General features: G+C 45.9%; 1 protein-coding gene across 1 annotated transcript in view; it reads right to left on the bottom strand.

Moving 5' to 3' along the window:
• Window positions 1-16,833, bottom strand: part of SLC19A2 (solute carrier family 19 member 2) — a 60,171-nt gene that overhangs the window by 26,064 nt on the left and 17,274 nt on the right. Inside the window, exons 3-4 of the mRNA XM_029603433.1 lie at window positions 13,663-13,894; window positions 1,686-1,878 (exon numbers count right to left, since the gene is read on the bottom strand). Of these exons, the coding sequence (XP_029459293.1) occupies window positions 1,686-1,878; window positions 13,663-13,894 (425 nt within the window). The remainder of the gene's footprint in view (window positions 1-1,685; window positions 1,879-13,662; window positions 13,895-16,833) is intronic.

Genomic DNA, 16,833 nt, shown 5'->3' with positions numbered 1-16,833 from the left:
CTGATGTCTGGCGGGAGCATGTTCCATTGGACGGGGCCTGCTAAAGATATGGCACGTTTCTGATGTAAGGATATTGTTGAAGGTACATAGAGTGTGCCTTTATAAGCTCCTCTGATAGGTCTAGTTGAAGAGTGAAAACGTAGTTGGGTGCTTAAGTGGGAGTGGGGATAAGTTGTAAATAGATTTATGAATTGCTATGTACACTTTATAGAGAATCCTTTGCTTAATTGGCAGCCAGTGGAGGAGTTTTAGTATGGGGGTTATGTGATCTCTTTTATTCGTATTGGTAAGGATTCTGGCTGCAGAGTTTTGAATCATTTGGAGGGGTTTGATGGATGAGGTTGGGAGGCCAAAAAGGAGCGAGTTGCAATAGTTGATTTTTGTTAGTATAATGGCTTGTAGAACCATCCGAAAATCATTGAAGTGGAGAAGTGGTTTCAGCTTTCTCAGGACAAGAAGCTTGTAGAAACAGTCTTTAGTGGTGGTGCTTATAAATTTTTTGAGGTTAAGCTGATTATCTATCATGACTCCTAAATCTCGTACATATGGTGAGTGATTAATTATAGGAGTGGTAGAAATGAGTGGGACAGCTGGGTATAATAGATTGTTATTAACGTCATGATTGATAATTAGGATCTCGGTTTTGTTGTTAAGAATGAGGCTGAGGCTGGAGAGAAGATGATTGATTAGTTGTAAGCAATTGTTCCAGTGAATCAAGGTTTTGTGTAGGGATTCTGAGATTGGGATGAGTATTTGGATGTCATCCGCGTAAATGTAGTGTGTTAGATTTAGATTATTAAGAAGTCGACAGAGAGGGAGAAGGTAAATGTTGAAAAGAGGGAGGAACCTTGAGGGACTCCCTGATTTGATGGGACCGGGTGTGATTCTTTGTTGTTTATCTTTACCTTGAATTGTCTATTAGCCAGGAAGGACTTGAACCAGCTGAGTACTGTTCCCTTAATGCCTATGTCTGTCAGACCTTGTAATAAAGATGAATGGTTGACAGTGTCAAAGGCCGCAGAGAGATCTAATAGAATAAGGAGATGTGGTTGTTTTTTATCCATATTAGTTAGAATGTTGTCGGTAAGAGAGATAAGTAGGGATTCCGTGCTTAACGATTTACGAAAACCGTACTGGGATGGTGCAAGAATGTAGTTTTCTTCCAGGTACTCTGATAGTTGTTTATTGACTATCTTTTCCATAATTTTGGCGATCATTGGCAAATTGGCTATTGGGCGGAAGTTAGCTGGATCTGTAGCCGGAAGGTTCGGTTTTTTAAGTAGAGGTTTAAGAATAGCTAGCTTAAGTTGGTCAGGAACTAGACCTTGGGAAAGAGAGCAATTAATGATATCGGCAATTGGCTTTGAAATAGTGTTCCTTATAGCGATGAGGAGGTTGTTTGGAATTGTGTCTAAGGGATGAGAGGATGGTTTCATTTTGTCGAGAGCAGGTATTCCTGTGACCCAAACCTAAATAAAACTAAGGAAAAGAGAAATCCACTTAAGTCCCTTCCCTTCTGTGCAGGGTTCGCATGGCTCAATAATAGTAATGCTGCTGGTCTGGAGAATTCTCAATATATGAAACTTCTGCATTACAGTGAAGACAAAAAAAAAAAAAAAAAAGTCAGCCACAGCATGAAAAGAAACAGAAGAGATGGCAGGGAGAGGGTGAAACTGAATACATACGTTGCAATGGTAATGAGTAGCATGTAGACACTCCTGAAGATCACATAAGATGCGTAGCACACCCATATGTTTCTAACAGTGTCCATGACATACACTGCTGCAGCAATAACAATTGAGAACATAGCCAGTGCCAGCTCACCCCAGGTAGACCAGGAGAGTTTTATGTAACCCACAGCAAAAACAGCAACAGCTCCTACAAAGAACAATAAAACAGATATTTAATATAAGCTCAGTGAAAAGCATTCAGTACTACAACCTATTTGATGCTGACTGCAAAAAAAAAAAAAAGGGAAAATGTTATATTCAAAGTCCCAAAATGTCACAAATGTCAAGAGGTTATGTGCTCACGCTCACGCCACAGAGAGAAACTACAAATTCCGACAGTGTTTCCCATCCATCTCTCACTGGCTAAGAATCCCTTTGTCAGAAGGACTGGAAATTAAAGAAAAATTCTCTGTTTAAAAGTACAGATCTGTATCACTCCTCCTCTCCTGGTTTTCATGCCCCAGACCTCAAGAGATGGAAGAAGAGAAAGCAGAGTTGCTTACCTGTAACAGGTGTTCTCCAAGGACAGCAGGATGTTAGTTCTCACACATGGGTGACATCATCAGATGAGTCCACATGGAGCTTTGATCTCAAAGAATCTAGAACTTTCAAACGTGCCCTACTGAGCATGTGCAGCTGTATCACCACCTTGCCCCCTAGGCAGAGTCCCTCAGCCCATAATATAGTTAATACATGGAGAAACCAACTCCAGGGAGGCAGGTGGGTTTCGTGAGGGCTAACATCCTGCTGTCCTTGGAGAACACCTGTTACAGGTAAGCAACTCTGCTTTCTCTGAGGACAAGCAGGATGGTAGTCCTCACACATGGGTGAATCCAAAGCTATCGGCTGTCCATGCAGGACAGAGTGGGAAGCCGCACAGTGCTGAAGCTCTCTCTCTCTCCCTTTTGCCTGTGAGGCAGCCGACCCACAAGGGGTCCAGGTTGGAGAAGAGTTGGGTTCTACAAAGAGACCAAAGAAAAGACAGATAAAACCTTAATGCATAGCAGAGGCACCTAAGGCAAGGGAGTGATGCAAGTGTCAACAAGAAACATACTCTGCATCACAGAAAACATTACTAGCAGGGTTTTGGATCAGTAAACTATGACACCAGTAGGTCTAGAACCCCCTGGGTTACAGGAAAGAGTCTAGGGATGCAAACAGGAGAAGGACTCTTGGACAAAGACCGCAGTTTTCTTCAGAGTTATAAGACAACTGAAAAATCTAGTGGGGCCCGAGAACTCCCCAGAAAGAAGCTGAGGTCCACTGAAGTCTGAAGGACAGAAAGCCAAACATGGCCACCTTCTGCAGAGACCAATAGGCTTAATGGGCAGAAAACCCCAAATAACGGCAGGATTTGTGACAGACCCTACGTGCCAAGACACCAGTCACAGCTGACCAGCAGGACAACATCAAGTTTCAGGGGATGAAAGGCAATCCCTGAATGGGATCACTAGCTCAAACCCCCAAGCAGGGAGATACGTTAGGCCTGAAGCTCACCCGTACTGCACCCTGTCAAGGGCAGGGCTATGCATCTTATCTACAGGATAGTTCAGGTGAGCAGAAAGGCACTTTGAACAAACCTACAGGCCGATACAGTACAGTGCGCTCCAGAGTGCACTGTTAGCCTGCTCTTGGACGCGCGTTTTCCCTTACCCCTTATTCAGTAAGGGGCGGAAAACGCGCTTCCAACCCGCGGCACCTAATAGCGCCCTATTAGGTATGCCCACGCGATTCAGTAAGTAAAATGTGCAGCCAAGCCGCACATTTTACTTTCAGAAATTAGCACCTACCCAAAGGTAGGCACTAGTTTCTGCCGGCACCAGGAAAGTGCACAGAAAAGCAGTAAAAACTGCTTTTCTGCACACCCTCCGACTTAATATCATGGCGATATTAAGTCGGAGATCCCAAAGGGTAAAAAAAAGTAAAAAAAAAAAATTTTTAAATGGGCCGGCGGCTGTCGGGCCGAAAACCGCATGCTCAATTTTGCCAGCGTCCAGTTTCCAAGCCCGTGGCTGTCAGCGGGCTCGAGAACAGACGCCAGCAAAATTGAGCATCGGCTGTCAAACCCACTGACAGCCGCCACTCCTATCTAAAAAGAGGCGCTAGGGACGCGCTAGTGTCCCTAGTGCCTCCTTTTGCCTGTTTCTACCGCACCACCTAATTTGAATACTGAATCGCATGCACCAGCGAGTGGCCGGTGCTCGTGCCGGGAGAGCGGGCGTTCGTCCGCTCTCCCATGGACTTTACTGAATTGGCCTGCTAGTAAATTGAGAAAAGCTAAAAGGCAGTATTGACCAGAGCTTGGTGAAAATATAGGGAAAAAGTGGTGTATCTTTCCCTGCAGGTATACACTAAGATACACCATGAATGCCTTAGTTTTTCTCCCCTTCCCCCCAAAATTCCTATTGGAAGTCGGAAGGAGCAAAGAACACAAGGCGGCAGACCGCTGCACTACCAGGGTAAGCATGTATCTCTCAACCCCCAGCAAATAACTCGCTGCCAATTCCAGTAGGAAGTTACGCACAGAGCCTCATCCTGCTTGGAACAGCTGAAACAGACTGGCCTGGGAATCCTAAAAAGGTACCAGGGCAGGGCAAGGGCAACCTCAGAACAGACTGCCCCGAACCTGGCTTAGGTATTAATACCTCAGCCATCATAGCATATACGTCCCGAAAGGCAGCATGCGGTCCAGTAAATGGAACGATCGCTGCATGAACCAGGACTCCCCTGTCTGCAGACAGGATTAACCCTAAAATGGGGAAATATAGCTCACAAACTACTGCAACCGAAGAGCAGCACCTTTGTAGTGGGGTCCCTCGTCTCCCAGCTCCCTCAGCCATGGATATGGCGATAAGTTGAAAGGCACGCTCACCAATTAGATGGATTAGAACGCTCCTCACTGAGGGGCTGATGCAACACAGTGTGCTCAGCCGAGTGCACCGTTTAACCCACAGTTGGACACTGTTTGTGTAGGTGCAACCAACTCCCCTTATGCAATAAGGGGATTAGCGCCTCCACAACGCTCATCCAACACACCGGGAAATTAATAGCGCTCATCACATGTAAATGCATATGAATGAGGCTATTAGTTATTCACTCCAGATGCAAAAAAAAAAAAAAAAAAAAAAAAGTGCATCCAATACACACATTTTTGTGCTCCGAAATTAAAGCCTGCCCGGAGAAAGCGTTAATTTCTGAGCACCCCTGAGGGAGCTTAGGGCAGGTCAGAAGGAGAGAATAAATCAATATTAAAGTGTTGGGTCCTTAATAGTAATTTATTCACTTCTTTTTTTTGTAATTATCTGTTTATTAATTCAAGCAGTAAAAACAGCAGAATACAATCAACAATAAACTTGTACAACTTGTTGAAATATGTCATGCCACTGGTTGAAAGAATACAGAATACAATAGAACACATATAAACTGCCAACTCGTCTAAATTCTTAACAGGAATCTCACAGAGTCCTATATGAATTTTAATCCCCACCACCCCCCAGCCCTCAGAGCGGTATGATTCAGCTGTTATGAGAGGTAGACCATTGCATATAGGGTCGCCAAATGTTAAGAAATTTTGTCATTTTGTCTTTGCTTAAGGCTGTCAAATATTCCATGTGGTAGACCCATTTCAATCTCAGTAATACCTCCAAGAATTCAGGGGCTTTTCCCAGTTTCCACTGCTTGGCAATTTCCCCTCGCACAGCATAGGCCAGCGCCCGCACAATCGTAGTAGAAGCTCCAGAGCGTTGCTCATCAGGGATGTTCAACAGCATCTCCTTCGGGTTAAGGTGTATATCCTCCTGTAAAACCTGTCGTAGCCACGTCTCTGCCTGAGACCATAAAGAAATAATAGCCGGGCACGTCCACCACATATGGTAGAAATCCCCTTCCTGACCACAGTGCCTCCAACATAGTGACTCAGTACGTAACCCCATTTTCTTCAATTTACTAGGTGTGAAATGCCAGCGGAACAACAGTTTATAACTGTTTTCTAATAATTGTGCTGCTATAGAACTATGACTTATGGCTTGAAAGCAAGCTGCCCACTCTCCCTCCGGAAAGGGAGCCCCCAAATCCCGTTCCCATGCCAAGACGTGACGAGCCGTCTGAGTCACTGCCCCATTAAGGAGAGTATAAAGCTTAGATATCACCCCTCGCATCGTACCGGCCTGTTCACAGGTGGTTTCAATAAGTGTCTTTCCTTTTAGCAAATCCCGCCTGACCTCCTTAACATAGATGAAATGACGTAGTTGTAGGTAGGCGTAACGATCAGCATCAGGCAGGTGATAAGTGTCACACAAATCTGCAAAGGGTTTCATTCCCTGATCAAACCAGAATTGGCCCAGAGTGCATAGACCTTTTGTAGCCCAAATCCGAAAAGTCTTCCCAGCACTCCCTGCCGGAAAAGCCTCACAGCCCCGAAGCCGTGTGGAGAAGAAATATTGTCTATCCCCCACCAATTGTCTTCTCCACCGGCGCCACAGCATGAGTGTGACCGCAAGACAAGGTGATACACTAGATAGATCCATAGAGGACCTACCCCCACCCCAAAATACCTCCTCTATCACGACAGGAGTGGCCATGTCCTTCTCTAATTGCACCCAAGGTTTGATAAATTTATAATTGTGGAAATCAACTACTGCCCGAAATTGTGATGCCAGATAATATTTTAACAAGTTAGGCACTCCCAATCCACCCTCCAATTTATGCTGATATAATATAACCCGCGATACCCGAGGAGGCCTTCGTTTCCAAATGAATGAAAAGATTTTGGCTTGTAGCCGCTTTAAATACGGGACTGGCACTATGCACGGTAAGGTCTGGAATAAATAGGCGAGTCGTGGCAAAAAGGTCATCTTAAGAGCAGCAATGCGGCCTAACCATGTAAGAGTTAACCTATCCCATGTCTGCAGCTCTCCAGCCAGCTTTTTACTGAGTGGAGTATAATTCAAGTCAAACAAATCTGTAAAGTCAGGACCCAACTGCACTCCCAAGTATTTTACAGAGTGCTTCGCCCACTGAAAGGGGAACGTCCGTTTCAGATGTGCAACCACTTCCAATGATAGGACAATAGGGAGAATCTCTGATTTATCAGTATTGACTTTGAACCCGGATACCTTCCCATATGCCTCAAGCTGTGGCAGAAGCCTCAACAACGTATTTTCAGGGTCCGTCAACGTAAACAGCACATCATCAGCGTAAAGTGCTAACTTATAGGATCTGTCACCAACCCGAATTCCCCGTATGTTCCCATCCTGTCGTATGATTTCCGCCAAGGGTTCTAAACATAGCGCAAATAATAAAGGGGACAATGGGCACCCCTGACGTGTCCCTCTCTGTACCTCAAAATTGTCCGAGTAGTTCCCATTCACTTTAATGCAAGCTGATGGGTTTCTGTATAAAGCTTTCACCCACGTCAAAAAATGCCCACCTAAGCCCACTTTCGTCAGGACTTGAAACAAAAAAGGCCAGTGCACCCGATCAAATGCCTTTTCGGCATCTACCCCAAATAGCACGGAAGGTATCTGATTCTGACGGGCATAATATATTAAATTTACAACTTTCCGTATGTTATCTCCCGCCATTCTACCTGGCATAAAGCCAGCTTGATCATCGTGTACCAAAGATGTAATAACAATCTTCAGGCGATTGGCTAAGATTTTCGCCAGCAACTTCAAATCAATGTTGATTAATGAGATAGGCCGATAAGAGCTGCATAACTTGGGGTCTTTCCCTGGTTTTGGTAAAATAGTAATACCCGCCACATTTGCCGCTGGTAGTAGATGGCTGTCTAATCGTAGACTATTAAACATATTTACTAAGGTACCCACCAGCTCCTCCTTAAATGTCTTATAAAACATGGGAGTGTACCCATCAATTCCTGGGGATTTTCCGGTCTTTAATTCCAAAATGGCTCCTAGAACTTCCAACGCCGAGATAGGGCGATTCACACTCTCTGCCACTGAGCCTTCTAAACAAGGCAGTTCAACCGTAGCTAGGTAATTCCCGATATCCCCCTCAGTAGCTGTCTCATCCCGCTGGTATAAAGTAGCAAAGAACTGGTTGAACTGCGCTCCAATCCCCTCCCCATCCAGGACTACAGTCCCATCCGCTGCTTTTATACTAGTAATTTGCGCCTGTGCTACTCTAGTCTTTAAAGCATGCGCCAATAGCTTCCCTGCTTTGTTACCATGCTCATAATATGTTCTTTTAGTCAAATCCATATGATACAATATTTCATCTGCCTCTAGTTTTTGGAGTTGCCGTCGGACGTCGCCCAGTTCCATTAGCAAACGTTTACTGGGTGTTTGTTTGTGAGCTTGCTCCACGAGATCTAATTTTTCCCGTAGAACAGAGCGTTGTTTTTCCTTCTCTTTCTTTTGATAGGATGCTATCGCAATTAATTGGCCCCGGATCACTGCCTTAAGACAATCCCACAATACAACTGGCGTAATATCCTCATTGGAATTATCAAGTAGATAATTCTTGATGGCCACTCTAAGAGCTTGGACTGTCTCTTTATCTTTAAGCAAGGAGTCATTCATCCGCCAGAACCGACGGCCATTCCTAAGACCATCAATTTTAAATGACCACCAGATAGGAGCATGGTCCGACCATGTAATGTTCCCGATACCCACTTCCTTGGTATCGCCTACCAATGATTGATCTATAAGAAAGTAATCAATCCTGGTGTAAGTATCGTGAGCCTGGGAATAGAAAGTAAAGTCCCTACTACTAGGGTGACGTTCCCTCCAGACATCCACAACCTTCCATTTGTCTAGAAATGAAAGTAATGCCTTCCGATCCACAGAAGAGTAATGACCCCCCCCTTTTGAACAATCTCTTGCTGGATTGCATACTAAATTAAAATCTCCTCCGATTATCAATCGCCCGCTGGGAAATCTTAACAAGTGCTCATCCAACCTGTCTAGGACCTCTCTCTGATGTACATTGGCATTGTATATAGATACCAGGAGATATAAGCTCTGACGGATATACAGGGAGACTATGATAAATCTACCTGCAGGATCTCTGTGGACCTTGTCCACAGTAACTAAAAGATCCCGAGAGATCAAAACTCCCACTCCAGTATATTTAGACATAGGAGTACTAGCCGCCAAGAAGATATAAGGAAAATGGGCTGATTTCAAGAGATACTCATGCTTCTTACGAAGATGTGTCTCCTGAATGAGCAAAACACTCGCCTTAGCGGAAAGTGCTTCCTTAAATAAACTCTTGCGTTTGGCAGGATGGTTGATACCTTTGACATTCACAGATAAGACCTTAAGAGCCATCAAGCTTTAATACCGACCAACGTCCACCAAAACACATACATAGCCCACCCAAGCCTCATCCCCCTGACCATCTCCCCATACCCTATTCCAAAAATAAGCCATTGTAGTACCCCATGGCGCTCCACCGCTCTACATCCCATGACCCCTCCCATCTCCTGTCCCACACCTCGCATCCCTTTCCCTCCTTTCCCCTGTACCCCCCTCCCCCTCCATTCCCTCCCCCCTTCCCCACCATGCGTATCCCCTGCCAATTAGTCATCGACAGAGAACGTGAGAGAAGCAAGTGAGGTCCCCCCTCCCCCCTCCCCCCCCCCCCCCCCCCCCCAATACTGGAAAACTAACAATAAACATCTTAACATAATCAAACATAGGTATTCAGGCTAGCTCTAATTAAGAACCATTAAGCCCAACCACCAGTAAAGACAGGGTCCCCTTCCAAAGATGTGGTGCCCGATCATCAGCCGAAGACTGTGTGTGAAACATTAATAAAACTACCACACATCGTTCAGTCTACACTGTCTGTAGTATCTCCGCGATCCAAAGATTTACGCTGTAATCTGGAGCCCGTCTTCCCCACTCGTTGCCATCTGGGCCTTCCGACTCCCACCATCCTCTGAAGAGGGAGTTCAGCCACAGGAAGATGTAGTCCAACCGCCTCCAAAATGGAGGCCGCATCTGCTGCTGTCTTAATGAAGTGTGTGCCGCCATCTTTGGTAAACGCAAGTCCTGCAGGGTAGAGCCACCGGTACTTAAAATTTTCCTTCCGAAGCAAAGTGGTGACTTGTTGCAATTCCCGGCGTTTCTGCAAGGTAATCGCTGCTAGATCATTATAAATCGCCACAGTTTGACCATCCCATTTAATGTCACCAACTTTGCGCGCTTGTTGCATAACTGCATCCTTAAGGCGGTAACTGTGAAGACACGCAATGATATCCCTAGGTACATTAGGATTCGGAGCACGTAACGCTCTATGCACTCGATCTATTATAATGGCGCCCTCAAACTGCTCATGAGGCTCCGAGCGAGTGCTTAGTATTTGTCGACATAAGTCCTGCACTACTCGGTCTACATCTTTATATTTGTCAGCTTCGGGGATCCCCCTGATTCTGATATTTGAACGCCGTGAACGATTCTCTATGTCTGCGAGTTTCAATAAAATGTCCTCGTGGGCTGCATGTATATCCAACACATCAGATTTAATACGGGAGACGTCCACTGCATGACCCTCTACCATGTTTTCCACGTCTTCAACCCGCCGGCCAAAGTCTCCCAATTCAGATCGAAAGCCATTTAAAGCTTCTTGCATATCCGACTTAATTGACTTTAAGTCCTTTTGTATCTCCGAAAACCATTGTTTAAAGTCCTCTTTCGTGGGTTCAGAGCGAGCCCCGATCAGGCCTATCCCAATTCCAGTGGCCTCTGCGGCCGGTAACTCAGACTCGGAGCGCGGCTCCCCGTCCGCCATTACTTGAGCTCCTGGTTCCGGAACCTCACTTAAGGCCGAAAAACGGGAGCCGCTCGGGTCGTACGCAAATGATTTTAAATCCACCGATTTTCTCTTATGTGACATCACCAGTTAAGCCTGAGTCCTCTAGTAAATACTAGAAGTGAAAAATTAGCCTGAATAGCACATACAAGCTTAAATTCGCGGGGGTGAGAGAGGAGCTATCGCTTCAAGCGACCATGCTGTAGGGCTGACGTCACTTCCCCCCTAATTTATTCACTTCTTCGCTTATTGTTGATTGGTCTCTTCACTGTCAAATCGCCCCTAGCGCTTCCTTGACAGCACGAGCCCTAATTTAAATATTGCATCGTGTCCCCAGGAGAGATGCCTGGGGGCACATTGGGAAAGCGGGCGCTGAACACTCAGTGCCCACTTTCCGTGCATTTTTTTTTTTTTTGCATCGGCCCCTGAGATAGGGTTCCACAGGAGAGAATAACTGGCAATAGTGATCCTTATCAAAAAAAACAAACCAAAACAAAAACACACCCATTGAGCTCAACAGGTATCAAAGGTGATTCCTGGACAGGAGAAATCCCTAATCTTCACCGGAGAGCTACTCTGGAAAGCTCCCTTGCGAAATAGACCTGCTGTGCCTTAAGGATGACCCAAGGAGAAAACTACTGCTCAACTGGCTCTCTGATCCCATTAGGAATCAAGAGCGACCGCAAGACAGAAGCAGTGACATGCCTTCTCTGGGAAACAGAACGAGGGACACCCCCTCACAGGGGTGGCCAACCAGGCGTCCAGAGGGGAACCCATAAGAGTTGCCCTGCAACCCAGTCGAATCCCCCCTTCCTGAAGGGACAGGTTAGCAACGGAAAGCGGAGCCTCCCGATCCTGAAAACCTGTGAACTCTCCAGTTGAGAGTTGAGACACAATCACTGAGGCTCAGAAGCGACCAATCTGTCACTGGCAGCCACCCTTGGGTGGGGGAAAGCCAACACAGTAATCAACGAAGGGGTCTCAACAAAAATGGTCAGATGACCGTTGCTGCTGTGCCCTGGCCGACAAGGAAGAGATGCACCAATTCAGAGGCTCCAGTTCAGCGATAAATCTGCCAGGGATGGAGCCCCAGGAGCTTCCCCAAAAAGGGGATTTTTTGACACAGAAAGGGGGGGGGAGGGAGGGTCAAAAGAATATTTCTATTATGAGGAGGAAGACGACTCCTGACACTACTCTCCTGGTGTCTACTCCCCTTAGGGTTCGACCAGGAATGCAGTCCTAGGTCAATCCTGTGGCTGCGGCGCACAGCCTGTTGTGCTCGCCACGAGGGAAACACACCCACCCATACAGTAGAGGGCAACTGGAGAATACAGCCCTCTGCTGTAAAAGCCCGCTGACCACTACTCTTACAGTGGTATCCCATCCTATGGGTGCCGGTACCACCTATGACCCCACTCGCCATGCTTGTGGGTAGAAACCCCCAGCACAGCAAGGACAGAGTGCAAGAATCTGTGGCTGCGTGCTGCCCAAAGGCAAATCAGAGTGTGTGATGACACCTTTCTCGCCAGTGCTCTCCAGTACTTTGTGGTGCAGAACCGATGAGGAGGCCGAGACCTTGACATGAGGATGGCAGAACCCTGGCACGGCTGAGAACTGCACAAACAGGCAGGATGCCGTCTGCCATCGCCCGAGGCACTTGAAGTGGATGCCTTGCCATATCCGACCGCAGATACTGCACTCCACTGTCACAGCAACTCCCAGTGGAGCGCATAGGAACAGTGCGAAGACAGCACGGTGGCACCGAAAGAGACTCCGGTACCTGAAGGAATCGATGGACCAGTGGTACTAAATTTGCCAGAGGCGACTGCCCGCGCAGGATGAGCTCCTCCCCCCATCCCAGGAACAGCGAGGTCCTCGATCTCTGCATGTGTGAATCTTCATTGATGCTGATCGATCAGTGAAACGTGGAACTCCTGCGAGTCCCCAGGCTCTGCAGCCTACACGGATCACCCACAGACTGCATTCAATCAGTCCAGCCAACATCTGACAAAGGTACAAAAACAAATACAGCAAGGAGCAAACACAGATACTGAACTGCAGGAGTAGTATTGCTTTTTTTTTTTTTATAAGGGATAGAAATAGACTCTGTACAGAAATTAAGGTCTGGCATGTGGGCTGGCAGACAGAGGAAAGTAAAGAAAAAAAAAAAGGAAGAGAACTAAAACTACCCTAAGGTAAAGGAAAGAAAACAGCTGCAGCTCCAGAAAAAAAAAAATCACTTACAAAAACTGAGAGGAGAGAGCAAAGCTGAATACCGTGAGACTCATGGCTCCTGCAACCACACAGCTTTCCAGGGGGAAAAAAAAAAAGATGGACTGAGGGACTCTGCCTAGGGGACAGGGTGATGATACAACTGCACATGCTCAGTAGGGCACGTTTGAAAGTTCTAGATTCTTTGAGTTCCAAGTTCTGTGCGGGGCTCCATCCAATGATGTCACCCATGTGTGAGGACTGACATCCTGCTTGTCCTTGGAGAAAGAGGACTTAAGCGCCACTCTCTCTATGATCACTAACCACTATTTAAAAAAAAAAAAAAAAAGCCACCACGCACACACAGACTGCAGTTCTCCATTAGTATTGTACTCCGTACATTTAACTTCTGATACAAATAGGAGGAATTGCTGCTTGAAGGGAGAACACCACCAGTTTAACCTTGTGACAGCCTGCAAATGAAAACTCATGATATTTCATGCCTGACTTTCCCAGTCACCATAAGGTTTGAGTACAGGTCAGATCCCAACTTGGCTGAAAAGGATAAACAGCCCTCAAAGATATTGGTCAGGCTTACAATCACATGTTGGAGTGAAATAAAAGGTTAAAATCTTACTAAATAATTCCAAAAGTATGAAAACCCACTGTTTACGGCCTTGTAATTTATTTTTAACAACTCTACACAAACATTTATTGGAAAAAAAGCAAAATACACTCCCCAACAAGCATGCTCTTTAAACATGGATCATCTTGAACAATACACAACACAAGGAAAGTGCAAACAGCTAAGCCATCATAACAGTGGGTTTTTGCTTGAAACTTGACCTATAAGTAAATAGGACTCCATTCCAGTCTAACAGGACTGCTGAATCTAAGCACATCCCGCCATGGGCAGCATATCAGTGCACGAGCTCACTCTTACCTAGCAGCGTTGAAACTGCTTCCACGCTGCCGTTGTAGATCTTTGAGCTCTGAGAAGGCATCACCTTTTCCCAGAGCCCCTGGGCATAGTTTATGACTTGAAAGTAGCCACAGGTTGAAAGTGCCCACCACACCGACCAGCACAGCAAAGGGCGCGAGGAATAGCACCGCAGGAAGTCCTGCCATAATGCTTTCAGTACTTTCAAGAAGTTACCCGTCTGCTCCTGCGCTGGCTGAAAAATAAAGTATAAAATTACTTTTGTATATAGTGCTTGCACAAGATGATTTCAATGGTTACAACGTTCCAGCAAGTTAGGGCGCAGGGCGATTAAGTGACTTGATGCAGCAAGGGGAGCTGAAACAATCTCTGGGATATGTTCTAAACCTGGCCATCCTAAAACTCTGGCCTTGAACCCGAGAAGAGGAGGAGTTCTAGATGTTCATGGCATGAAGCAACACTATAGCCTTCAAGCAGAAAAATTCAAAGTAGGACAGCAAGAGAACCTAAAGTTTCCTTACAGGAGTATTATGGATGTTTAAAATACATTCATTATTGTAAAGGAACGCTATGACTTTGGAAACCTTGATTTACCAATAAGCCAAGTTAAATAATTGATTTTTAAAATATGCATTTGCAAAAATTACAATTTCATATGATAAGTGACTACAATGTCCGTTTATGGTAATGTTAATAACAAAACAAAAAAAAGGTTTGGCAGCTGACCCTTTAAAATAGGGATTTTTATTAGGCTCTGCCAGCGGTACCAACTTCTTGGTAGCTGGGGGCCCCCATCCCACCCCCCATTTTCATTAAAAGATTTTCAGCCTCCTCCTGGCCCTGCAGAAATCAGTATTTTTCAGATTTCAATCTGAAAGCCTCAAAAAAAGCTGCACTGCAGAGGCAGAAAGAACACAATCTTGAGAAGTAAATGCCCTTCCTAGGGACAGGGTGCATCACTGCAACACATTTCTACAACAAAAAGATGAAAGGGGGGGGGGGGGGGCCGACAGACAAGGAATATTACTTTAAAAAGATTTTAACAAGAAAATTCAACTGTAGACTCCCTTCAATCAGGTGGCATTTCCTCAAGCAAAATAGCATAGGAAGAACACACGTGCTGTTGCTTCTTTTTCTTTCCTTGTTTCACTTGCCTTCTCTAGTTTCGAGGTGCTATGCTCCCTGCTACTCCCAGCCCCTACCAAAAGCACCTTTGGACCAAAATAGGTAGCAAAAGCCCCACACTTGGCGCCGTTTCTCTTTTAGGTTTTCAACTGATTTGCTGCTGGCAGAAGCAGAGTTGAAACATTAGCCGCTGTGTTTCCCCAATCAGGGCTAGCATTACACACACTGGGGGCCAGGGCAGAAACCAAGGAACGGGCCTGGCATGGCCAATGCCTCAGTAATAATCACTCAGCTTCACCAAGGGGGACCCCAAGTAAACGCTCTGCTTGTCCCCTCCATTGTCTGCAGCAGGCTGAGATTATTCAAAGTACAAAATGCACCACCATTTATTCAAAATGACAAGAGTTGACAAGAGAAATCCACAGTTAAACTATGGTGCAATAACTGCAATGTACCTTACTCTCCTCCCTCCCAAAATACAGCAGGCCAAGAATCTGACAAGGAAGAGGGGAATCTGGTTCAGAGGTAGGTGTGGGCTACTAAGAAGCGAATTCCATCACCTGCTTTCACAGGGAAACAATCCAATATGAAACCTGCGATATAAAATTCAACCCCTGCGAGTTTCAGCTCTGAGGCAAATCTCAAAGTCATGCTTCCAGAGACGAGTTTTGATGTTCTTCCTTTATGATAAGCCAAGCAGAAAAGGTAAACTGGATCACTGCTCACTAAGGGGTAGATTTTAAAAGGAGCATGCACGTCCATGTGCGCGTACCAATTTTAACACGGACACGGGCTCGCACACGTTATAAAATCTGTTGGCCGTGTGCATGGGGGGGGGGGGGGAATTTTTAGTAAGTTACACGCAGCGACAGTTCCCATTAAGAAGCGGACTGGAAGGGAATGTTTCTATCCCTAACCTTACTCTTCCTACCTCTTCCCCTCTCCACCCTGACCCTAACCTAACTCAAACTATCCCCAATTTTCTTTTTTCTTTTTTTTTTTTTTACTTGCTGCTCTGTCGAAATAGACCTAACTTCCGGCACGTGCTTCCCCAGAACAGCGGCTAATGGCTGCTGTCCTGGCCGACCTCCATCCCACCCAGACCACGTCCCCCGGCCCAGCACTTGTGCGCATATCAGGACTTATGCGCGTGGCGCACGCAGGGCCCGGCCATGCGGGTAAGTCCTGATTTTTATGCACGCGGCCCTTTAAAAATCCACTCTTAATTTTCTAGGACTGATTTCTGAAGAATTAGGTGAAATTACTGCTTTAAGAAAATTACCTCATGTTAACAAGCAACTGGAGTAAAAAGGCCTGAAGAGAAACAAATGTACTTGTTAGTAAAATGCTATTGCCAGCCCGGAGTCAGAACAGCTGGAGGCTGGGAACAGCATGGGAGTGCAGGGCAAAGGTGAGATAAGGAAGTTATAACAAGAGAAAGCGCTGCGTGAGCAGAATGTGTGACGTCACAGATGCGCATGAAGAGAAAGTTACCAGCTGACGTAAGTGATGAGCGAAGGGAGGGGGGAATTATTATGAGAGCTATGTTTCAGTGTATAAAAGGGTAATACACAATTTAAAACAAAGAGTAAACGGCATGGCTCGAGACGCAGTATATTCTGTAATCAGCTACATTTATGCTCTGTCCCCAGCAGTGGGTACATGTTTGTATCTGTATATACTATAGTTTAACTGTGTTTAGTACAGTCCTCCCTTCTGAGGACTCTTAATACTGAAACACCTTTTGTAACCCATGATAAAAATCTGTGAGCCTTTGCCTTTAAGAGAAGCCCTTGCCCTTAAGAGAAGCTCCCTCCCTCCTCCACTTTCTCTCACCATCGGAAGAGCTTGAATCCCCCTCAATCTAACTTGAGTCTTCCTAGGTGCCTTATAGGTTCAAAGGACTGCCCTTCATGCTCCCCCTGTGTCACATGGTTCTCAAGCTTGCTGCCATTGGACCCTGTCCCCTGCTTGTGGAGGTGTTTTCCTCTAGCAGCTCTCGAGAGTTCAGTTCACCCCATGCGTGCTTCTGAGCCAGCAGCGCTCTGT

Source organism: Rhinatrema bivittatum, chromosome 5, assembly GCF_901001135.1.
Source record: "Rhinatrema bivittatum chromosome 5, aRhiBiv1.1, whole genome shotgun sequence".
Lineage (NCBI taxonomy): Eukaryota > Metazoa > Chordata > Amphibia > Gymnophiona > Rhinatrematidae > Rhinatrema > Rhinatrema bivittatum.
The sequence above is the reverse complement of the archived record's forward strand: the minus strand, read 5'-3'. Positions and strand labels throughout refer to the sequence as shown.